The 26,066-nt window shown below is 38.6% G+C and overlaps 1 protein-coding gene across 10 annotated transcripts in view; it reads right to left on the reverse strand.

Moving 5' to 3' along the window:
- Positions 1 to 26,066, reverse strand: part of Kif1b (kinesin family member 1B) — a 130,233-nt gene that overhangs the window by 42,896 nt on the left and 61,271 nt on the right. For 9 of the 10 annotated variants that reach the window (XM_020186105.2, XM_020186090.2, XM_020186074.2 and 6 more), the window contains 7 exons: positions 24,437 to 24,516; positions 23,332 to 23,407; positions 21,338 to 21,417; positions 20,765 to 20,871; positions 19,842 to 19,925; positions 18,600 to 18,780; positions 18,406 to 18,478 (listed from right to left, as the gene is read on the reverse strand). In XM_020186105.2, coding sequence (XP_020041694.2) covers positions 18,406 to 18,478; positions 18,600 to 18,780; positions 19,842 to 19,925; positions 20,765 to 20,871; positions 21,338 to 21,417; positions 23,332 to 23,407; positions 24,437 to 24,516 — 681 coding nt within the window. Of the gene's footprint in view, positions 1 to 7,414; positions 12,276 to 18,405; positions 18,479 to 18,599; positions 18,781 to 19,841; positions 19,926 to 20,764; positions 20,872 to 21,337; positions 21,418 to 23,331; positions 23,408 to 24,436; positions 24,517 to 26,066 lie in introns of those variants that run through there. The other variant, XM_074081389.1, reaches the window with a different exon arrangement.

A 26,066-nucleotide genomic window follows, 5' to 3' on the forward strand; every position in this document is an offset into this window, starting at 1 on the left:
ACAAAATGTTTGCAAGATCCTATCTCGAAAATACCCAACACTAAAAAGAGGGCTGGAGGAGTGGCTCCTGTGGTAGGGTGCCTGCCTAGCAAAGCATGAAGCCCTGAGTTCAAACCCCAGAATCACAAAAAAAATTTTTAAAAAAAAGTGAGCCTGGAATATCTTGTGCCAGAAAGGACCCCTGGGACAATTTCAAAGGACACAGGGCCCAACTGGCTAATAAATCAAAGAAAAAAAAGTCCCCATCAACAAAAAGAATACAGCACATACTGAGTACAGACAAATTCCATGAATCCACAGTGATCCTGGAAGAAGGAAAGAAAAATGCAAAGTTCCTTTTTTTAAGGCAGTTAAATAAATATAGAATAGAAGGAAAAACAATTGGAAAATCAGCATTATGCATGTCCAGATGCAGTAATTAAACCAAGAAAGGATCATTAAAAAATTAAAATTATGAAGCCAGGTGTGGTGGCAAATGCACGTAATCCAAGCTATGCAGGAGGCATATGTAGGCAAATGATGGTCTGAGACCAGTCCAGGCAAAATTAGGAGACTATCTAAAAAAGAAATAAAGTAAAAAAGGGCTGGGAGAGTGCCTGTGTACCAAGGCCTGAGTTCAAACTCCAGTACCAGTACCATCAAAATAAAAAAAAATACATAAATAAACAAGGGAGTGAAAGGTGAATGGGAAACAGAATATCCACATAATACAAAGTCTGCCCCCAGATACCTATTACTAATTAGGGAAATGATATACTCACAATGAAAGATCTGGATAATACCACACTAACCAAATTCATTGAACTTCAATAGGTACTTAGTATTTAATACCAATAACAGGAAGAATTGATATTTTTATGCTTAGTGATGTGATGCAGTGGGAAGTATTCAATGTTACTCTTCAACATAAGTACTGAAGATTTAATCTAAATCTAACCTTGCTTTAGGACTGGTGGAGTGGCTCAAGTGGTAGAGCGCCTGCCTAGCAAGTGTGAGGCCCTAAATTCAAACTCCAGTACCACAAAATAAATAAACAAATAAATAAACCTAACCTTCCACATACAATCATACAAATCAAATGTGAAAAAAACAGTGGAATGAAAGATTTTAAAAAGTCTTAACCAACTGCAATGTATAAACCCTGACTGAATACTGGATATTGGATTAAATCTCACACACTCTTGTAGTATTTCTAGTTTTGAAATAAGTAGGAAAATTTCAAAATGGAAGTACTAATATCCTTTGGAGAGGACAATGATTCTAAGAGAACCTCGTGAATTTAGGAGATCACGTGAAGCATTTAGGGTAACCTGTCATAGTATCTGAAACTTTCAAATGATTCAGCAATGATAGTACTGTATTTTTTTCTCAGCTTCTCTGTAGATTCAAAATATTTCAAAATAATAAGTTGGAGAGGGGGAAGATATTCCCTCCGCCAAAGTCCCCTACATATTATACAGGATTCTTGTAAGCAAAAAGAGAAAAGCTGCTGGTTTACCTAAAAATCACCGGGTAGAAGAAATATTAATTATTAAAGCATTCTTAGCATATAATAGTTGTACAGGGGGATACACTGTGATGTCTACATATATGCTCATGATATATCTTAGCTAGATTTATTCCCCCTATCATTCTCCTTCTTCTTCCTCCCCCATTTTTAGAACAATTTCAAGTTTTTAGTTTTTCTATTTCCATATATGGACACAAAATACATAACCATATTCACCCTCATTCCCCCTTTCCTTATGTCCCCTCACTTCCCACTGGTACCCACTCCCAGAAAAGACCTAAAATATGTTCATATTTTATCTTGAGGACTGCTTCAAGAATAAGTTCATAAGTTGGTCAAACTACCAATTGGAACAAAATTCTTCTAGTAGGGGTGGTGAAAGGAGTGGGTGAAGGAAGGTGAATATGGTCAATGTACTTAACACATTTGTATGAAAATAGAACAATGACACCTGCTGAAACTGTTTTAAGTGGGGAAGAGGATGAGGGAGAATTATGGTGGGGGTGAACCTAACCAAGGTTCATTGTAAGCATATATGGAAATGTCACCCTCCTGTATAACTAATGTTATGTTAATAAAATGTTTTTTAAAAATTAAAGTAAGTTATATCAGAGGGCACTAATAAAGATAAAAGCTTCAAAACTCTTAGATTCTGAGAGCAAAAGTATGAGAATAGCTTTCCTTAAAGGCTCTGGATGTGCTTCTATAACAGTAACACTGACTTTTAAAAAAGAGAAAGAAAGAAAGAAAAAAGATTTCCCATTGCCCTTGAGCCAAAAAAGCTTCCACTGCATTATGATCAGTAACTGGTAGTCCAAATAGCAGCACCATCTCTTGAACACAGCCCTTCCCCAAACCAGGCTGCTTAGAAGCTTCCAACAAAGACACTAAGTGTGTCACCAGAAAAAAATTAAAACGATAAATGGACAAAGAGATTCAGTATTGTTCTGTTTATTTTTGTGGAGAAAACTAGGACAATTACAAACTGCTTAATCCATTCATGTTTATGAAAAGTCCTAACTAGTTCAAAATATGCCCCATATAGTGACTAGTACCAGCTGTTCCCCTCTGAACCGTTCTCTCCTATCCACCCACCCTTTTAGGAGCTTATTTTGTGCCAGCAACTATTACTATTTTTGTTGTTGTTGTTTGTCTTTGTTTTTGGTGGTACCTGGGTTTGAACTTAGAGTTCTGTATTTGTGAGGCAGATGCCTGACCACTTGAGCCATACCCCAGTCCTTCTTTGCATTAGTTATTTTTCAGGTAGGGTCTTCATTTTTTGCCCAGCTCAGGCTGGCCTCGAACTGCAATCCTCCTACCTACACCTCCAGCATAGCTGTTATTACAGGTGCATACTGCCACATCTGCCTTGTTTTGTTGAGATGGGGGTCTAACTTTTTGCCCAGGCTGGCCTCAAACCACGATCTGCTTGAGCTCTACCTCCTGAATAGATAGGATTACAGATGTGAGCCATTGTGCCCAGCCTTCAAGAACTATTTCTATATAGTTAACATGGATTGCCCAAATCTTACCTAAAACCTAAGATGATACTATTGTTAGACTTATGTTGAAGGGAAAGAAAAAGGTTTAAAGAAATTGAATAGCTTTCTAGACATCAGAGAGTTTCCAAGTGGGAAATGGAATTTAAATTCAGGCAATCTAGAGTGTGCTTTTTAAACCACTCACCCCTCCATTTATTCAACAAACAGCTTTTGTGCTGTTACTGTGTGCCTGATGCTAGAAATAAATATGTCAATAAGATAAAGATCCCAACCGAGCGCCAATGGCTCACACGTGTAACTCTAGCTACTCTGGAGGCAGAGATGAGGAGGATCAAGGTTCGAAGCCAGCCTAGCAAATGGTTCTCAAGACCCTATCTCAAAAACACCCAACACAGTGCTGGCAGAGTGGCTCAAATGGTTGAGCACCTGCTGGGCAAATGTGAAACCCTGAGTTCAAGCCCCACTGTTGACAAAAAAAAAAAAAGACAAAGGTCCCATTGGTGAAGGGGAGAGAAATGATAAACAGTAAACAAGGCATAACCTAGGATTTTAGTAGTAAGAAGTATTCTGAAGAAAGATAAAGGCAAAAGATAAGACATTGGTGAATAGACATAGGAAGAAAAAAACAATAAAAGGAAGACCTTTAGATTAGGTGGTCAGGGAAGGTCAAGCAAGGGGTTCCAATCACATTAATCTTAACAATGAGTGCATAGACACAAAGAAGGAAAGGAACCCAGGGTGTTTAAGGTAAAGCAAGGCCTGTGTGGATGGCGTGGTAGAGGGAGGAGAAGGGTAGATAGTTGGGAGGAACTGTGGAAGGAGAGAGTCATGAAGCAGTACAGCAGTATCTAAGAGAGATGGGGTGGTCTGGTCCAGGGTATCAGCATTAAAGACAATAGAGTTGGGTATGTTTTACAGGCAGAGGAAATGGGACCTGTTGATGATCTCATGATGGGGTATTAAAAGAAAAGGAGAAACTGAGGGTGATTTGGTCCTGGAATTTTAACTCAAGACCTTGTTCTTGCCAGGCAGGTGGTCTACCACTTGAGCCATGACCCCAGCCTATCAAGAAGTATTTCTATAAGGAGGAACAGAGAAACAGAGTGGCAACTCACTTGGGATGTGGAACTTTTGATAACCTAAGAGCAAAGCTGATGCTGTAAAGAAGAAGTGGGTAAATGTACAGTAAGCCCTTGAGAAAGCATGGAATGCAGGGCACCAGGGCTGGGCTACAAGAGGAGCCAGGACAGTTCAACTGCTAATAGGAGAGATGGACGGAGTGTGTTATGGATGGGCACATGCAGAACAGAAAGTGGAAAGAAGGGAAGTTTCTTCTGATTCCCCCCCGACCCCGGGGAAACAAAACAGTCATCAGTTGGTAGGAAGGGGAGGCTCCTTTCACTCCAGAGGTACCTGTTATGGCCTTTCAAAGCACCCTGTATTTTTCCCTCCTGACATTCATCACCAAATACTAACTCATTCTTGGGGTGATTATCCGTCCAATGGCTACTTCCTCCATAACTCTGTGAACTTCATGGGGCCAGGGATCATACTGTCACTCTCCATGAAGCATCTGGCACATTTTCCAGATCAGATGGTATGTGTTACCTTTAGATCAACCCTTCTCAAATGTGACGATCTTCTAGATCAACCTTTCTCAAATGTGACAATCTTCTAGGTCAGGGATCGGTATAGCATGGCCTGCAGGCTAGATCTAGACTACCAGCAGTTTTTATGAATATAATTTTATTGGAACGCGGTCATCCCTGTTCATTGGCAGATTGTTTATGGCCATTTTCCAACTACCACAATAGAGGTGAGTATCTGTAAGAGAAACCACATGATCTGAAAAGCTTGATCTCACTGACGGTTGAGGGTGCAGTTCAGCAGTAGAGCACTTACCTAGCATGCACAAGGCTCTAAATTCAACCCTTAGTATTGAAAATGAACAAGTGATTAATTTATTACAATCTAGCTTTTTATGGAAAATGCTTACTAAGCCCAGTTTTATATCAGGGGTTCTCAGAGGTGCCTGTTGCACCATCAGAATCACCGTGAACTTATCAAAGACGCAAAGTATCAGGTCTCCTCCCAGCCTCTGTCAATCAGAAACTCTGGGGATAGGCCCAGCAGTCTATGTGCTCACAAGACCCCTCTCCCAGGGAGCTCTGATGCACATCCCAGTTTGAGAACCTATGTATATAGATGACTGGTGAAGTGAACACACTTATTTTAGGTGTGTTAACAATCTCATGAAAGAGCCAAATAAGTACACAGACAAGATAAGTACAGGTTATCATTACTAAAACAGTGAGAGATGACATGGGATGGACTCAGATCTGGGAGAGGAGATAAGTAAGATGAGAAAGGACCTGTAGTCATGAGGAAGTGCAAGTGCCCTGAGGTCAGAACAAACTTGGCATATCCAAGAACAAGAGGCCAGGGTATGAAATCAGAGGTGGGCAAAGAGCCAAAACAAGTAAAGCCTCATAAGCAATGGTAAGATTCAGACCTGTAAGTGCTATGGGGAGGCCTGAGGCCACTGGTAGAATGTGAGTTATGTTTTTAAAAGATGATTCTGGTCACCATGTGAACAATGGATTGCAGGAATCAAGAAGAGAAGCAAAGGTTACTGCAGCCCTCTAGGTGAGAAGTATGGTGGCAAGCAGTTAGGGAATCTCTGATGTAAGGTTAAAATCAATGTCACCATCCTGAGTGTTCTGATAGGTAGTTTTTGACATTAGAAGCTTGGTTCTAAATGGCAGACTATAATTAGCAAGCAATAGCCAGAAGAAAGATATCCACACCCAAGGTGACACTCTGGTTCTTGTCAACACCTAAATTTGCTCCTCACCACTAGCAGCACTGTATAGCCACTGTCTCAGATCTATCCCTCCCTCCAGGAGTCCCACAGCACTTTTCCTAAGACCAGAAATAGCTCCCACTTTCTCTTACTCTTTCAGTTTCCTCTTAGCCTTGTTTGGAAAAGCATTGTTTCTTATTTGATTCAAGTAGCAACATCCCAATTGGTAAACTTGGCTCGGAATTCCCCTTCCTAAAACACATCCTCTGTATTTTGGCCATAGTAAACTTTCTAAAAGATGAATCTAGCTGGGCACCAGTGGCTCACGCTTGTAATATTAGCTACTCAGGAGATGGAGATCAAAAGGATCACGGTTTGAAGCCAGCCCAGGCTAATAGTTCTCAAGACCCTATCTCGAAAAACCCTATCACAAAAAATTGGGCTGGTGGAGTGGCTCAAGGTGAAGATCCTGAGTTCAAACTCCAGTACTGAAAAAAAAAAAAAAAAAAAGGTGAATCTAAGTAAAGCAATCTCCCTGTTTAAAATCACTTGGTAGCTTCTCATGAGACATAAGATAAAAGCCCAAATCCTTGACATGCCACAGTCTGGTCCTCATCCCTTCAGCCTCCTTTCTCTCACCCACCCCCATCTCTAAATCTCAATTTCATATTAAAAACTCATACAGATGTTATATTCTCCATAATATGCTTGACTGTATTGCTTTTCAAGATAAAAATGGCAGGCCCAAATTTTCAACAAGACTAATTTCTACTCCAGAAAAATATTCTGCTTCATCCTGTTTCTTCTCTAGCCAACCACCAATTATCTGGGTGGAGAAAAGCAGAAATTAAAGGAAATGGAAAAACGAGACCTGTTGAAAATGTTCAAGGAATGGAGGAAGGGGGGAATCAAGGAGAATGATGGAGGGGTGAACTCAACTATGATATATTGTAAGAACCTTGGTGAATGTCATAATTTACCCCAGTACAATAAAAAAAAGTTAAAGAGGTATAAAGATATACAATTACTCAAAGCTTTTAAAACATACAGCTTCCATCCATATGAAGGGAAGTATAGCTATTTCATTTAAAAGAACTTTAAATCATGACTTTGTAATGAAAATATTGAAAACACAATTTAAAGTGTGTTTAAAGATAAGAAATCAGAATGTGATTTTCTTATCTTATACAAGAAAAGATTTTAAGAGAAATATAGCATAAAGTAGGGCTTCACGTCCCCGTGTGAGACAGAATTACTTATTCACACACACACACACACACACACACACACACTTTTTTTCTTTTTTCTTTTCTGGGGGAGGGAGTAGCGATGGAACCCCTCCCCCAGATGGAACCACCCCGATGGCTTGTGCATGCTAAGCAAATCCTCTACCACTGAGCTGCACCCTAGCCCAGAATTTCATTATAGAAAAGAACAGTAAACGTGAAAGCTTGAAAATAATCAAGTCCATGTAGAAGTATAAAAAAATGTGGAAAACAACCATCTTCAGATGAAAAAGCAATGTAACAGTCAAGACCAGATTTAATTACCATTACCTCAGTTCACTCTTTCCTTCCCACACAGAGAGAAATCACACTCTTAAAAGATAATTTCAACTTTATTGAAGGAGGACTTCATTTCTTTAACATTACAAACTAACACTCCCTTTCAGAAAAGGCAGGTCTTATACTCAAAGACAATCTTCAAGCACTGTTTTAAGAAATTGAGGGAAATCTACAGTTTGTTACAAGAAGATTCATAACTTCTTTTACAGTAATAACAGGAGGAAAACCAAAACATTTCACAACCTAACATGGTCCAAACTAAGAATACCTAGAGCAGATTTTAAAATCTGGGAAAGATAACATAAACTGGACAATTAGGAAAACTGCTTATAAATTTGGCTCAAATACAGAACACATGCTCACTTTGCATTGCACCTAAGAAGGTTTCTTCATTCAGGTACACCAGACAGGCAACTTCCCCTCTTCCCAGCTTTTCTGTACAAATCATTAAGAGAAGTCTACAAGGACCAAAGAGACACTGGGTACAGTGGCTGACTGTGGCAAGCCCATGTAACTTCCTACTATCTGATAGCATTTAAAAATGCAAACACTGGCTTGACAAACTCTTTAGTTTTGTTCTTAGTATCAACCTATACCTAAAGCACAAAAGGTCACTTCAAGTCATTTCAGTGTAATGAACAATTCTCTTTTCATGTACCACTAATGAAAGGAAAAACAATTTGCTATGCTAAAAAGAATTGGAAGCAAAAGTAAAGGAAATATCCTTTGGTTTAGACTTATTAGATAAACAGAATGTCTCTACAGAATTTTGTTTTGAATTTTGTTTTGAATTCTAACTCCATAGAATACCATTTTGGTTTACTAAACTATATCAATTAATTAGGACTTCTCTGTATTCCCATTAACATCAGATCATTGTATTATTTCACTTAGCATAAGCACTTTTTCATTTCACTATGGTAAAGCCTAGGACTGTTTCAATGATAAAACAATGCTTGAATGATGACCACCTCTCTTTGGTCTTGTAGTGTTTAAGCTCAGGGAGAGATAACATCAGATTATAGTGGTGCACACCTATAATTGGCAGGGAAGCTGAGGGAGGAGGATAATGAGTTCAAGGCCGGCCTAGGCAACACAGCAAGACCCCATCTCAAAAAAAAAAAAAAATTCAACAAACAAAGTAATATGGCACTAGTTACTAGTTTAGTGAGAGATCCAATGAAGGAGTTTTATTCATGCAAAGCTACTTCCTAAAATAAGCATCTGCTCCAAAATGCATGAAGGGACATCTATATAGTCAATGAAACCTTTGTTCATTTTTCTCCTGGTCATTATGAAATTAAGGGCTCCTTTAGATGTCTAAACATAGATGTTGTGCAGATGAAGCACAACAGAAACCTAACTCTTTGGAATACCACTGCACCATCCTTACCACAATACACATTTTTACGTGAAAACATTATGGAGCTCCTTACTCTAGTGCCATATAATCACCAGTGGAGAAACCCCTCCTACTGTTCAGTCTATAACAAGACTAAAAGGCCATCAACAAAAATGAAAATACATGGGCCTACCCTATTACTTCAAGTTGGGAAAATGATAGCCCATTTTTGCTACAGAAGAAAGCTAAGTAATTGTTATTTTTAAAATAAGAAAACAAATTTTTTTGCCAGGAAAGGAATACTCAGCATAATTATGTCTAAAGAAGACTAAAGAATACAACTGTGGGTTGCACTGGAGCACCTGACTTGAAACAGACTACCAAGTATAGTCAAACCAAATGGCACAAGAGACTGTCGTATCAATGAAATAAACACACTGCAAGCATCAGTTATCCACATCCAATCTGTCATAAAATGCTCTGCTGAAGACTAGAAAGTTCTAGCTATAAAAACAAAAATATCCCCCACCAAGTTTTCTTTTTTAAAGAAAAAAAAAGTTAGTTAGAAGCAACCTTCTGTGCATTAAGAAAGCATTTTCTTACAAGCAAAGAAAGAATATTACTTAAAAATAGTATGTTCTAATAAAGCATAGTGCCCACATACAAAGGAAAAATATAATCACAATCTTGACGTCTTCCTTGAGTGCTAATTGCTATCTTGGCTGCAGTTTTTCACACCGCTTAGAAGACAAATGTCTGACAGATGATTTAGTGTGGCGTAAGAATCTCCGACATCATGAAGACAGGCAATCTCTGGCTCTTCACACTGCCTCTTAGAAAAGTTTCTGACAAGTTCAAGAAATGAAGAACAATGTGGAAAACCATACATTTCTTCTCATTAAAATCCACCTTTTTTTAATGGACACTCCAGTGAGGCAAACTGAGTCCACACCATGGTAAAATGAGGTATTGATACAGTAAATGTTCATCAGGACTTCTCTCTGTAAGCTTGAGTACCTATGAGCATTTGCTGCTGTTGACCAAAAATTAGTTGACCGTGTATCATCTCCTTTGTTGCAGACCCACCAAAGTTAACTATTGTTTATTATCTCATCTCATCAACTGCTGGAAAAAAACAATAAAGAGCCATATGCTGCAATGTCTTCCCATGTCCCATCTCTTCCTTCTCCCACCAAATAATCTACTTACAAACTTATATATACTGCTCAAAGAACTCAAATTTCTTGTTGGTATTTTTATTGGCACAGTTTTAGTGAGTAGTTCATTGTGTGTGAATGTGAAATAATACATTAAACTTCAAAATGTAAGTCATAAACAGAAACCCGCACTGTGCCAATTTGAAGATTTTGGAATTATGAAAAATTGCATACGTATTTTGACACATTTAAAAACTACTGACTCAGTCCTATGTAAAATACAGAAGAAGAAGAAGATGTGGAAGTTCTATGAAAGATGCTAAGCTGTGTACTACACAATATGTCTGAAATATTTAGTTTGGGCTTAAGAAAACACCAATTATATTTAAAGAAAAGAACAAACACGGATGAGAAGTCCAAAGTTGTGTCCACACAGTTGCATGTTACTATTTTAAAACCAATTCATAACATTTATGGGGAATAATAGACATTCAATTCTACACATCAAATTCCCCTTTTGAGAGCTGCATAAACTAAGAGGCAGGTCTTTCCGGATATCAGATCATTTTGTAAGCAGTATAAAAATAAAACAAACTTACACCAAAACAAGACAAGTTGGTGTAAGTATTTAATTACCTAGGCACCAAGGAAGGAGGAAAGTCTAAGATAAACAAAAGAGGTCTCAGTGTTTTATCCAAAATTCCAGAAACTGCCCAGTGATGGTATGTAAGCAAAAGGGAGGTGTTGAAATGTCTGCCAGTGTTTTATGTTTTAACAATATAAACCAGTTAATATTTGTAGGAACACAACATTATAGTCATAATGTAAATAGTTGGAATTCAAGGCCGGGGTAGAACCAACTCAAACCATGAGCTAATATCAACATTGCCTGTTTCTTCCACTATGATTTCAAGTTTGTCCAGTAATTAATTCATTTATACTGTGGTTTCTCGACCAGCCTTGAGATTGGGTGCTGAGAACTGTCTCCTCATTCTTGGAGGTGTCACAAACTGGTTACAGTGGCTGGGTTTATCAGTCTGCTTCTGAGAGGAACTGATCATACCACCCTCTACCTGACCTCCAGTGTTATAATTACAGTAAGACTGCCGGTGTTGGTGAATGTGACGCTTTGCCTGGAAAGCCTGCAGGTCAGCAGTGGAATGGCCCCCATGGGAGTTGAGTGACTCCGCAGAGGCAGCTGCCTGGCAGCGCATACTTTTCGCTTGGCCATTGTTGAGAGAATTACTTCTCCAACGGAGCTGAGGTGGCTGTTGCTGCCTGCTTACTTGGATGTGATCCTGACTCCTCCTGCCCTGAGAGCCCCCTGGTAACAAGAGATCCTTTGAAACTGTCATCCCCCCTTTCTCTTGGCTCTCCTCTTTATTTGCTTTTCTTCCTTCTTCATCTTTTGGAATCCTGAGCTCAATAACCTCATCTTCTGTTATAATAATATGAGTCCCAGGACTCCAAGAGTTTCTGTGTTTGGGGTTACTCTTAAAAGGGAAGCGGGGCTTCCGGTTCTCAGGAGGGATGAACCTATGAGGTACATTCTGCCGACGGAGCTGCTTTGTTATTTCCTGTTGTTGCAGGTTCTTAAACCGAATTTGCTCTTGCCTCATCCAACGAAGACGCCCCCGTCTAAAAGCTGGATCCCCGTTCATCAGCTGAGAAACACGTTCTTCTTTGCCGAGTTCTCCACTATCTCCTTTACTCACATCATTCTCACCAACACCAGCACCAATAAGCTCTTTTGGCTTGTGATTTCCTTGGCTTTTCTGTTCCTGAGATCCAATCAGTGGTAAGATTTTCTCCATTTTAAGCATTTTATTTCTTAAGACTTTGATCTCTTCGTCTTTCATGTTATTTTGTTTTTTGACTTCTTGCAAAATATCTTCCAGCTTGTCTATATGAACCCTGAGGTCATCTACATCTGTTCCACCTTTACCACTGGCCATCATATCTTCAATCCTCTCATCTCCGACACCAACGGTGTCCCAGACATCCCTGGCCACAGCCCTCCAAGAGTCTCTCTCATTGGGATCTTTCTTCCCATACATGGCACAAAGCTCTTTCATCTTCACAATGGCCAAGGCCTCAATCTCCTGCCGACTGTGCCTAAAGTCATTGAGAGCAACCTCATAGCAAATCTCTTTAACAGCCTGAATCTTCAGATCTGAGATTGTGACCCACTTGGAATCTTTACTCAGGCGCCTTCTTTGAGGGATCTGATACATTTTAATTGGTTCTCTTTTCTTCCCACTGCTGGGGAGGCCACATTTTTTGACAATGGTCTGCAACTTGCTGGGAGGTAGCTTTTCTCTCAGAGAAGTAATCAGTTTCCAGCTCTCTTCACACGACCTCTTGTCAGAATCGTCCCCGCTATCAGAATCCGCGTCCTTTGGAAAAACAAAATAAAAAAATGGCCCCAAAATAACCAAAATTAAAACATAAAAAAGGAAAATCAAACTGAAGAAAAAGCAAGCAAAAAAAGCCTTAACCAATTTAAAAGCCAAACTAAAAAAAAAAATTTTTAAAAACCACTAAAAATCAAATTTAAAAAACCCTAAAAGGGTAGTCTGTTAAAGACATATGCATATGCATGTGCACATTTCTATCAATATAGATCTTTATTTAGCACTCCTAATCCAAATTTCTACCTTTTGGCTTATGTGATAAAATATGCAACCAAATTTCTCAGGTGGGCAGAGAGTGAGTCTTTCACTCTATGGTCTTATGAAAGTAACAAGGTAGTGTGAGATAAGCTCTCCTCCATCTCAAGAAAACGAAGCAAAACCTGTGCCCCACACATGCTAACAACCCATGCAGCCACTTCCTCACATTTGCCTTGGTTATTGCTGTTGTTTCTTCCAGAATCTCCTTCCCCCATGTGTGAGCACAGATGCCATACAAAGATGTGACGAGCAGGTGGATTAACAAAGGTTAGTAAGGCTGTAGGACGCCAAGTTTGGTTTAGCTTTACTAAAAAGAGCAGCCCTAGAAAAAAGTTAGAAGATGAGAAAGTAGAAAAAGAAGCAAACAGGATGATGTTAAAAAGTGCTACAAATCCCTATTAGCAAAACATCAGAAGTTCTTATCAACCAATTCCTTTTTCTGTCAGGGGAGAGGGTTCTGAAGTCCAGTTCCTAGGAGCAGAGATTTGCTATTTCCTTTTGTCATGTTAAATTAATCCACTCTATTTGTACATTTAAGTTTGTAACTCAAGAATAAGGAAGCACAAAAAAATGGATCTGGTCTATTTTTATTTCTCATATACTTAAGCCAACAATATTATACCTCCAAAAGAAAATTTTTTTCTGGTGGTATCGGGGGTTGACCTCAGGTGCTCTACCACTTGAGTCATGCCTCCAACTCCTTTTTTGCTTTAGTAGTTTTCAAGATAGGGTCTCACTTTATGCCTGGGCCAGCCTAGACTTGATCCTCCTATTTATGCTTCCTACTTAGCTGGGATGACAGGCACATACCACCACACCCAGCTTTTTATTGGTTGATATTGGGTCTTATGAACTTTTTCCCTAGGCTGGCCTCAAACTGTAATCCACCCAATTTCCACCTCCCGAGTAGCTAGAAGTATAGATGTGAACCACTGTGCTCAGCTCACCTCACAAATTTTGAGAAAGAAATTACCAGAACAAAAATTAAGCTAGGCTGGCAGAATGGCTCAAGTGGCAGGGGATCTGCCTGGCAAGTGTGAGGCCCTGAGTTCAAACCCCCATGTCAAAAAAAAATTAAGCTAGGCAAATATTCTTCCATTAAGCACAATTTAAAATTCCCCAAGAAACAGAGCATTTATATGTTTTCTACATAGAAAACCCATGGCATTTCTAGCTATTTGAAGAATATCACTTTTAGTGACAACTCTTCCAATAGACATAAAAAGACAAAGATTATACTATCCATACGGAAAATGAGTCCACTCTAACTCTGTCTTTCCAACTGTCTATCCCTATTACTTCCAAAAATTTTTACCTTAGGCCTAAAACAGAAGCCTGGCTTCACAACAACATAGTTTCAAGGGTTACATATTTGTATAATAACCAAATGTTCTTAACTAACACAAGAAAATCTTTTTGTTTGTTTGAGACAGGCTGGCCTGAAACTCACTTTGTGGCCCAGCTAGTGGCTCGTAAGCAAATCTTTTTTTTTTTTGGTATATATTTAGTTTTTTAATTGCACACATTAAGGGGTTTCATTGTGGCATTTCTATACATTCACTTAAGGTACTCTGATAGTATTTACCCCACAGTCAAATCTTGATAGCCTGGAACCACATGAAAGTAATGCTGGGTTTAGAATTCCATGTAATAGGTCTAGAAGAATTTTTATTCGGGAAATAAAAAGTTGCTGGGAAAAGAAAATACTCAGTAGACAAGTAGTTCAAGTTAGTCCAGTAAATGGAGATACTGTTACTTAATGATTTGTTTTTTCTTGGCTGCGCTCACCAAAAAATCTCTAATAAAGATTTTGTAATTAAAAAAGAATTTAAATCGATAATAGATATGTTCTATATACCAAAGATCTGTCTGCACAGCCACTTTCTAAGGAATGAGAAAATAATCTTTAACAATAATGACAGTAATTTGGCTTCTGAATTTAAAGGTGTTGTTTTTGATCTATGTTATTTCTTTTTTCTATTTTTTTTTTTTTGGGGCAGCACTGGGATTTGAACCCAGGGTCTTGTGCTCGGTGGGCAGGCACTCTTACTGCTTGAGCTACTCCACCAATGCTTTTTTTGTGATGGGTTTTTCTGAGGTATAGTCTTGTGAACTATTTGCCTGGGCTGGCTTCAAACCTCAATCCTCCTGATCTCTGCCTCCTGAGTAGCCAGGATTACAGGTGTGAGCCAATGACACTGCAATTTGTATAATTTCTACTGGTCAAAAGTAAATAGGTGCTGCACCCATTTGTAAGCCCTAACTATTTGAAAAATTAATATCAAAAAAGCAGTTATGACTAAGTTTACAGATTTTACGCTATTTTTTCTTTGCATTTTTAATTTTAAAAAAACCCAAATGGGAACCAGAGATGTAGCTCAGTGGTCAAGGGCTTGTCTGGCACGGGCAAGGCCCTGTACTCAATCCTCAGCACCATAGAGGAAAAAGAAAAAACTAAAAGCCTAATCTTTTTCCAATTTTTTTTTTTGTAGTGCTGGGGTTTGAACTCAGGGCCTAGACCTTGAACCACTCCACCAGCCTTTTTTTGTGATGGGTTTTTTCAGGATAGGGTCTCTCACACTATTTGGCCAGGCTGCTTTAAACTGCAATTCTCCTGATCTCTGCCTCCTGAGTAGCTAGGATTATAGGCGTGAGCACCTACACCCACTGAGAGGCTTAATCATAAGTTATAAAAAGATGACATTAGTAAATATTAGAGGAAAAAGTATGTCTGACTTGAGGGGTTTTTTATAAATATGTAAAAACTGAGTTTTATAGAACACAAAGTTTCTTTGATTCTTCCCACATAACTGACAACTTTTCCCCCCACTGTTTTTCTTTTCTTCTTAAAATTGCTTAGGGATAAAATTAATATTACTGAATTTAGGAAAGGACAAATATTGTAATCATTGCCTTAGTATCAGGCTTGAAAAGTAAAAGTTACACCTTATATTCTAAAATAAAATGTAAATGAGTCTAATTAAATCCCAAAGAACTCAAATTAAATCAAGTAGCCATAATTTTCTTTCCTTTTAAAATGCTGTCAGATTAACTCTGTAGAATATATCCTCTTTACAGTTCAAATGTATCACCCTAACACAAACTAACCATTCTAAAAACTCTGCATGCAAAGTCCATGTGTCAAGATGTAAGCCCTATCTCATGTCAAAACAAACAAACAAAACGGATGTAAAGATATTTAGATTCATTGATTACAGAGTTGGAAAAAGTGGCTTGGCCACTTCACATGTCACTTAAATGATCCTTCTGTTTTCATTAAATACAAAGTACAAAGCAGGCCTCCTGAAGAGACTGGGCAAAGACTTTATGCAAATGAGGAGACAGAAGAGCCTGAAACCCATCTGAAAAGGTGAGCACCGAAAGGACAAGTTGTAATAGGTATCTAACTGTACAAGAATGCTCAGCAATGTGAGCTGCACTTGGACAGCTACCACACAGAAAACCCACAACCCTGAATTCCATTTTGTAACGCTATCATTATACAAAAATTTACTTATAATAAATATTAAATAAATAATAATTTCTTTGTATCTCTTCAACATTTACTCAGAGGGAACATTAGAAATATATTGGTTGACCAATTATGGGGTCATAAAAAAACATGCTTTTCTACTCAGTATTGTTACTGGTATTCTTTAGACCAAAGTAGAAATCAGTTGTTTTGAGGTCAAAAACTTAAGTGAAACAGACAGCTGGACTTTTGCTGTTAAGGAACTGCTCATGAAATCCTAGTTTGCAATGATAACCAGAACCTGATTACCTGCAGATCCCTAGAAATGTCTTTGAGACATTTACTTTATTTAATGATCAATGGTTTTTGTTTGTTGATGGTATTATGGATTGAATTTAGGGCCTCATGTATGCTAGGTAAGTGCTCTACCACTAAGCTACACCTCCATTTTTTTTCAATTTTGAGACAGGGTATTTCTAAGTTGCCCAGGCTGGCCTTATACTTTTGATATTTCTTCCTCACCCTCCTGAGTAGCTGTGATTACAGGTGTGTACTACCCATGCCTGGCTGTTCAGTGCTTTTATTTTCAGACACAGAATGATCATCAACTCTTGGTGATGGAGACACAGGTATCATTTTTCTTTCATGCATAGTCATTCAAAGTGTGGTCCCAGGACCAGCAGCATTGGCATCACCTGGGAGTGACATACAGAATCCCACCCCAGACCTATGCAATGAGCAGCTACAGTTTAACAACAGGTGGTCAAAAAGCATCATGCTAATGAACAGAACACTGAAATGCGTCAGAAAACCCAAGGTTAAGCCCCATATCCATGACTTAGCAGGTATCTAAGAGTGGGCAAGTTAGCATGTTTTTAGCCTTAATTTCCTCAACTATGAAAGCAATATTCCACATTTTACTTACATGCACACCTACCAAAGAGGGCTGTTTTTAGGACCAAGTAAAATGGATGTAAAATATCTTCATAAATTACAAAGCACTACACAATACAAAGCACTACTGTTGATAATAAGTAGAGCATAATTATTTCTGTCCTCTTTGATCTCCACAGACCATCAGAATCATGTTATTAGATTAAGATAAAAGGTCCCTTTCATGTGTCACAGACCTTTCAAGCCCTAATCACAGAGTAGCTAAATTTTTCTGTTTTCATTTCAGGTAAAGCCAAGTGGGCCTCCTAGAGAGATTCTATCTGGAGCAGCACTGGCATTATCTTGCCTCAAACACTTGATTTATTCTTATGGTCCATACTTTTGGGGGCTTTACTATTATATCCAAGAAAATAAACTAATTGGATCCCGCTTCCAAGCCTGAGAATTGAGCTGCCTTGGGAATGGCTGCTTTTGCTGAGTTTGTGGTGCTTATAGCCTATTATGCAATAGCCCCTCCACAAAGCACAAAGCATAAGGTTTCTAAGGGAGCAAGTCAGTGTCCCAGCTTTCTCCTAATGTCTCCTTACCTGAAATAACCACGAATCTTAAAAAAATGAGAACTCCTAAACCCAACCAATAGTATCCAAAGGTTATGTTTTTTGCTTATGCATCAAATGAATCCTACGAAGCTTCTTCCGCCCAGGGCTTTGTTAGCCAAAATTGGTTGGCTTTAAAAGTGAAAATCTACTAACAAATTAATTTACTTAGCCATGAGACTGAACGTTTTTATCAAACCTAGGAAATCAATTAGCATCATAAAATGCTAACGCCATTAGCGTTATAGCTAGGACCTTCAACTGACTTTCCAGCTACTCAACAAATCCCTTCTGCACCCACAGAGCACAGCGCCCTCTCCTGTCTGAGGTGGGTGTGTAGCCCCTGCTCCCACTGTCTCCACACATGCCTTACTGAGAGTTCAGACTCCATGCAGGGGAGCAGAAGAGGATTAACACATGCAACTGTGCAGCAGCACTTTTAGACACAGTTTAACTTTAAAAAAAAAAAAATCTGCCCAGCACAAGAACAATCCCCAAGTCAGCCTAAGAGCAGAGAATTAGTACTATCAGGTGATCAGAAACAAAACCAAGGCAAACTCCCACCAAATTGAATATTCAGAGTAATTATCATTAAAAAGGATCACCACTGATGCAAATTCAAAAACCACTGCTGAGAGGCAACAGTACCATAAAAACTCTATTTCCTCAAAAAGCACTTGGTTATGGTAAAGAAATACAGGGCAGGAAATAGTACCTCTATGGACAGTTTTTCAGACTAAGACTACTGGGGATTAAGTTGGTCCTCCATGAAGGACATGAAAGGATAGCGTGTGGCACCAATGAGAGCCTTGGTAAGCTCATCTGTGGACAGGGAAGGTGTGGGAGCAACTGCCCTTTCCTAACAGGTAGTAGATTCAGGATAGACTCCTACCAGTCTCTGCTGCTCCAAGAGAAGATCTGCTTCTTCCTTCTCCTTTTTGTACAGGATCTCCATTTCCTGTAGCCTAGAAGTAAAAAACAAAACAAAAAAACAAGAAAGAATAAATTGTGAAATCATGGAGCTGTTTCATGAGTGCTACTATATGTTTCAAAAGTCCTGTTTGCCTCATAATATATGTGCATTACCTTTTTTCCATCTCTTGTTTCATATCAATTCCTTGTTTTTCCAGAAGCTCTCTCTGGGCAAATGTCCAGTCCACAGGTTCAGAGGGGGTTTCAGCAGAGGGAGTCTTCTCCCGCTCAGCCCGTGCTTGCTCCGGGTGGTTAAAACGAAAAACATGGTTTTTACCCATGATGATACGGTTTCCTAGCACAAAACAGAAATAAGATTAAAAAATCATTTTCTACTTGATTTTTGTTATTTATTTATTTACTTATTTAGATGGTACTGGGCATTGAACTTAGGGCTTCATGCTTGCTAGGCAGGCACTCTACCATTTAAGCCATGCCAATAGCTCTTTTTTCTCTGGTTATTTTGGAGATAGGGTCTCAATTTTTTTTTTTTTTTTTTTTGCCTAGGCCAGCCTGGATTGCAATCCTCCTATTTTATGCTTCCCACAGTAGCTGGGATGATAGATACACAGCACCACACACTGCTTATACTGTTGAGATTGTGGTCTCAAAAACTTTTTTGCCTGGGCTGGCGTGGAACCTCGATCTTCCAGATCTCAGCCTTCCAAGTAGCTGGGATTACAGGTGTGAGCCACCAGCACCCAGTTTATTTATTTATTTATTTTAAGAAATTTTTTTTTTTAGGCTGGGTGTGGTGGTATGTATCTGCAATCCCAGCTACTTGTGAGGTAGAGGCAGGAGGATTACAGGTTAGAGGCCAGATCAAAAACAAAAATGCTAACAAAAAGGCTGGGAGTATGGCTCAAGTGATACAGTACTTGCCTAACATGCATGAGGCCATAGGTTCCATCCCCAGTACCAGAAAAAAAAATTTTTTTTTTTTTTTAATTTTACAGTGCTGGGGATTGAACCCAGGACCTTGTGCATGCTAGCCAGGAAGTGCTCTACCTCTAAGCTCCCTCCCTAGCTCCAAGAAATCATTATTTAAATGTATAGGATCTAGTTTAATAACCTTACTCTCAGCAGGTATGGCAGTGCACGCCATGATCCCAGTGCTTAGGAAGCTAAAGCAGGAGAATATTGAGTTGCAGGACACCTGGGCTACAAAAGGAGACTGTCTCAAAAAAAGAAACATAACTTTAGTCTCCTAATACAAAAAGACAGCTTTTGGAGTTTTACTAGAACATAAATCCTAATTCAGTCTTTAAACAAAAGAGTCAAAAATTAAAATTAAAAGAACTGTTCATACAAGCTATGTGTACACTGCTAAAGATTTCAGACCTCTTCCTGTCTCACCTGAGCGCAGCTGAACAGACTGGGCCACCCTCTTGCCATTCACATAGGTTTCTGAGCGCTCACAGGGCTCCAGAGTCACGATAACTATGAGGAACACAAACTAACGTTATCACGAAACCCAATGGAATCAAATAACAGAAATCAGAAGACTATCAGGACTCATGATAACTAGAATAGATTCCTGCAGCCAATCAAGTGGCTGAAGTGTCTATAAGGCAGTTCTTTTTAGGGTACCAGAACTAGTCCCAATACAAGAGGCTGTGGCTAAGATAGAAACACTTAACTAAATTTCACAAACCTCAGAAGAAGAGAGCAAATGTTAGTTTCAACAATATCTGAAGGTTCAGCCAACAGAACTGAAAACCAGCAGAAATCTTTAAGTATGAGATACAAATAATAACCAGAAACTAAAGATTAAAAGCTAATATTTTGGCTAAAGAACAATTATATGCTAAGAGAAGAAGTCAGTGCCTAAGCATAAAAATACCATTAAATTGTTGCTGTTTTGTTAATAACCTGGGCAAAAGTCAAGATTGATTTTTTTTTCTAACCTTTTAAATAAAAGTGTATTCTACTAGGTTAAAACTTGAAGTTCTTTAAGTCTCCTATTATCCAGAATATTTATTCTTTCTTACTTTTCTATTAAATAATTAACATGCAAGACGAAGCCTAGTTGCCTATGTCCAGCTCAGTTCTTGGCAGTAACAAAAGGGCTTCTTTTTTTCCATGCTATTTTCATGTAAAATAGCTATGTCTGTTCCTGCATTTGTAAGCAGCCCAGGTTTTCCCATTCTCAATACTAGATTATACAAGAAAGTGCCACCAATAGAGGCAGGGAATACCAGGTCTTAAGGATTTCTCATACTGTAAAATAAATAAAATAAATAAAATAATTACTGGATGCTCAAAGCAGGGACTCTCACCTTCACCACTATTGTTCCTCTCACTCCGGAAGACACAATGCTCTTCTTTAATATGGGCCCCACTCAGTACTATGTCCTGGCGCCGCTCAGCATCTGCTTGGCCAACCCTGAACACAAGACAAAGTGTTTCCCAGGGACATTCACACACGAAAAGCACTCAAAACAATGAATCTCCTTCTCCCAAAGAACAGCCTTTGGTGTATACAAAAAGGTATCAGAAGCTTCTGACTACAGATCTATATTCCACATTGTCATCAACCTCCTGCATCAGAATAACAAACTCCAAGGCCACCATACACTGATGGGTCTCATACAGCATGTGAAAAGACATGGGTGACCTAACTCCCTAATGAACTCACCCAAGATTAAAAAGAACAACTTTATTTTGGGTCTTCTAGAGAAAAACTAAATGTTAACTGCTTTCACTTACATAATTTGGAAGAAGTGCAGAAAATAGTTTATATTTCAAATTTTTTTGTGAATCATAAAAATTTTTTCAACAAATTCCCTTTAGTTATCAATCATGTAGGATAAAAGAAAACATTAAATGAGCCAAACCAGAAACAAATATACCTTGTAAGTCCATCTTTGATGTAATAAAGCAGGCATTCAGACATTAGCGGGTCTTCATTGAGGTTAACAAGATGTGGGGTCTGAAAAAGGTTACAGATTATCAATTTGGGACAAGGCACTAAGAGAGGGCTGTAGCAAGCTGCCCACAGGAGGCCAGGCTTCTCAGATTCCCTAGAAGGCTTTAAGAGGGAGAACATTTATCACTAGCTGTAATTCTGTAATAAAGAGAAACCCTCTCTTTAGGCCTCCCCAACATGCATCAATGCATCCTATTTAAACCCACAAGCCCTGGGATAAAGGACAAGACAGAGTTCTTGACAAGGTCAAAGAATAATGCACAAAGGAAAAATTAAAACAGTCTGATTCTTTGGATAGGTTAAGTACAACTTCTGTAAATGCCTGGGTAAAATCTCAAAAAAGATTTTACTTTTATTTAAATATCCCCACACTCCCTGCCATTTCCTTCTGTAATTTCTATCAGTTCTTCTTTGGTACCAGTTATTATCTTTAGTTTATTAGTTTTTACTTTAAAGAAAAAAATTTAAAAATTAAAACTATTCACATTCAACAAAATAAACTTTTTTTTAAAATACATTTCATCTAACTCTAATGTTTCTACAATCTTTTTAAAACCAACCTTTTTTGGTAAAAAGACCCCACTGGAATCCAAAAATAAGTCACATGACCTTAGAACCAAAATCTACTCAAGATAATGCCAGCAAATGTGGAAAAATGAAAGAAGAGTCAAAGGAGAGGGTAAAAAAAGAGACTGGAAAAGATAATTAAAAAGACATGAGAGGAGGACTGGCAAAGGCGGTAAGAATGCCTACCTAGCAAGCCTGAGGCCCTAAGTTTGAACCCCAGTGCTGCCAAAAAATGATTAAAAAAGAAAGAAATGAGAAAACTCACTGCCTTTTCACTAGCATCTCCCTCTGCAGTCTAAGAACCTGAAGATTTGAAAGGTCAAAGCCCTCTGTGGACAGCAGACGCCTTACAGGGCTTTAAGAAAAAGAGGATCTCAGGAGCAGGTTCTCCTGGAGTTTGGACAGTCAGTGGTATGTCTATTCTTTTTCTGAGGAAGTCTACAACATGAAAGCAAATGGGCAAAATTAAAGCTTTGGAAGCAGACATTTCAGTTTGGAATTTTGTGGGAGTTTGGGGGTTTTTTTGTTTGTTTTTTGTTTTGTTTTGTTTTTTGGTGGTACTAGAGTAGGGACTGAACCCAGGGCCTTACACATCAGGCAAATAATCTACCACTCAGCTATATGTGCAGCCCTGAAGGACCACTTATTAGTAGTATGAAACATATGCTTTGTACATTAGTATATGTTCTGTTATTATCACAAAAACATTAATTTGATAATGGTTTTCCAGTATCCAACAAATAAGCAGCAACTCATTTTAAAAAAAGAAAAGGTACCTTACTATGCAAATTAGTAAGGAGGTACCTAACCATTCTACAACTATGATTATGCAAGTAGGAAAGTAAATCTTAGAATCATTTTAAAAAAATAAAACTGAGAAGGGAGCAGAGGACTTTAGAAGGATAAGGACTGATAGAACTGCTCTACTGAGGGCAATGGTTGCAAATAACACAAACCATGGGACAGTATTTTTCTTCGCAAACCTGAACAGCTGAAATTGGTTCCAAAAAGTTATAGAGCAGGGTTGATGGCTTCTGTGGGAAACTCTACATAGAAAGAGTAGCCAAAACTGAAGCAAGGGATGCAAGATTAGGTTGAGAATTTAAGAGAAACCAACAACGAAGATGACTGAATCATGCACACAAGTTGTTGCCAAAAATTACAGATTTACTTTTGTAAACATGATAGGTACTTTAGAAATAGGCTGCCTTGTACTATAAGATAAAACCAGATATATCTGAAACTGAGCCAAGTATCAAAAGGGGAGGGAGAAAAACCAGTCCTGAAAGACATGAAATAGCCCACTGACTAAGACAGTGTTTCTGTTTGTTGTTTCACATAGCCTCTTACCTTTTTAGGTGAGAATACCCCCAATGTTCCCCCATCTTCTCGAATGGCAACTCCCATCTCAGCCAACAAGGCCTCTCTGGAAAAAAAACAAAACAAAACAAATACAAAAAGGTACATCAGAATCCCAATACCAAAATGTCAAATAAATCAGTCTGGTATGAAGTGAAAAATAAATCAGTAAACAACTGGCCACATAGAAAGTTGGTAATACAAATGTAGACTGGTGTGCTTATCATTGAGAAACTATTTTTAAGAGAAACAGCACATTCAAAATAAATTAAATGTTCTCCTGTGTTAAAATTAGTTCTTTCATCCAGACAAGAAGCTTCTCCCAGGCTGGGGGTACAGCTCAGTAGTAGAGCACTTGTCTAGCATTTGTAAGACCATGGTTTGTGATACCAAGTACTCATCTCTAAAAAAGAGGAAAAGTAACTTGGGTACACAGCGTACAGTCTAAATGGGATTTTTCTCAACTATTATGCTGTCATTAGCACCATCATTTTGGTTCAATAATTCTAGCTTAAAATATGTAAAATAAACTTGAAAGTTGTTTTTACATTTCTTGTATCAGTACATTAGAACTTCTCCCTCCTTTTCCACAAAGGGTGAAGACAGGCACTGACACTTTTTAAGTGTATTCGACAGCATCATTTGGGGTGATGTTCACACCTTCAGGGCAGAGAACAGTAGAGGTAGAATAGATACTTTAAAAGTTTGCAACCTAAACTACACCTCTCACAAAGAGGTTCGAGAGAAGGTACTCTGAAAGACAGACATCAGAACAGCTCTTTGAATTTGCGAGTTTGTCAAAGGCAATTTACTTTTTGCAAATGAGAAACTCTTTCCTTCAATATGTTCCATCTTATGGATCCCCAGCAACATGAAGTAACATGACTATTAAGCACAAGACTCCAGAGAGCCTCTAAATACATGATTTCACTTCCAAGTATAAATCTGACTAGCCACAGTCAGGCTGATTTTTTTGTACAGTGTTTTAGGAAGAGAGGTTCTTTGTCTTTAACTTCTATCAATTCTTTTCTCATTATAAAAGCAATTCGAATTCCTGAGAAAACTTAGAAAGAGTCCCAGATTTTAACCTCCTGACCTCTCCATTCTGATGGCCTCTGTTTTACGAAGCTTCTCCTCCCAGGTTTCATTCAGCTCTGCAATGATCTTCTCTGATTCCTAAGGATGGAAGTACACATTTAAAATGGCAGTCTTATAATTTAACATGCTATGTCTAGGAAGGAAAGCAAGAAGCAGCTTGTGCTATTTGAGGATGTGAGGCAGAAACTAATGTGATGAAAGTTTATTTCACTTATTTATTTTATTATACTACATAAAAACTGCAATATGTTCCCTTCTCAAGGACCTTGCTATATATTAGAGTGAGAGAAGTAACTGGTGATTTACTTATTCAACAGTTACATACCAACCACTTCACTATATGCCAAGCCCTGTTCTTAGGAAACTAGAGATGTGGCAGGGAGCAAAATCCCTGCCTTCTTGACATTCCCATTCTAGTAAAAGGCCAAGATAGTTTTGACCAGTAAGTACCATGCTACATTGACAGTGATAAGTGCTTTTGAGAAAAATAAGGCAAGCAAAGGAAAGGAAAGCAAGAAGGGTGGGCAAGGGTACAATTTAAGGCAAAGCTATCAGGGCAGGGCTCTCTTACTAGGTTATATGTAGTAAGCAGAGACAAGGGAAGGGCAGGAGCTGCCATGTGGACATGTGGGGAACAGGTCAAGAAAGTACCTGAGTTTTCCAGAAATAGTCATATGTCAGAGCAGCATAAAGAAAACAGCTAACAGAACAGTGTGTTAAGTGCTAGAACTAAAGCTCTCTATCTGTCAGGGAGAAGTGATAACCAGATAGAGGAATGAAGAACAAGCAGGGACTAACGAGGTGAAGAAAGGAGTGAAAAGGAGTTCTAAAAGGGGTATAAGCATATAAAGAGGCAGAAAATGCTAGTCATGGAGATGAAATTTGCTGGGGTACGGCTCAGAGGTGTAGCACATGTCTAGTATGCATAAGTCTCTGGGTTCAATCCCCAGCACTGTTAAAAAAAAAAAAACAGATGATGCCACTTCCAGGAATGGTAGAAGTAGTAATGATTAATGAGGAAAAGTCTTAAGAGTTCACAAAATATTTCACTGCACAAATCATTTAACAGGTTACTGTAAGAAGCCTGTAGGATTCCAAAACATAATAATATATATGGAGAGAAACTGTGAGTAGCATTATATAATAAGCCCTAAAATGTCTAGTATATGGTTTTTCTAGAACTCTTGGGCTTCGAGAATAATTCCATAACTGGACATCACATCAAAACCAAAAATACACCAAAGGCAGGGGAGCACATTAAAAAAAAAAAAAAGTCATGAGCAGAGCTGGGTGTTATAGATCATGCCTGAAATCCTAGCTACTTGAGACTCAGTGATCAGGAGGGTTGTGATTCAATACTAGCCAGGCAAAGGTTTCATGAAAATCCATCTCAACCAATAAGCTGGGCGTGGTGGTGCACACCTGTCATCACAGCTACATGGAAAGCATAAATAGGAAGACTGTGGTACAGACTGGCACTGGCATAAAAGCAAGACCTTATCTCAAAAGTGACCAAAGCAAAAAGGGCTGGGGACACAGTTCAATGGTAGAGCACAGGCCTAGTGAGTGTGAGGCCCTGAATTCAAGCCCCAGCAATATCCCCTCCCCCAAAAAAAGGCCAGGAGGAA

The sequence above is a fragment of the Castor canadensis genome, chromosome 7, assembly GCF_047511655.1.
Source record: "Castor canadensis chromosome 7, mCasCan1.hap1v2, whole genome shotgun sequence".
Taxonomy (NCBI): Eukaryota; Metazoa; Chordata; class Mammalia; order Rodentia; family Castoridae; genus Castor; species Castor canadensis.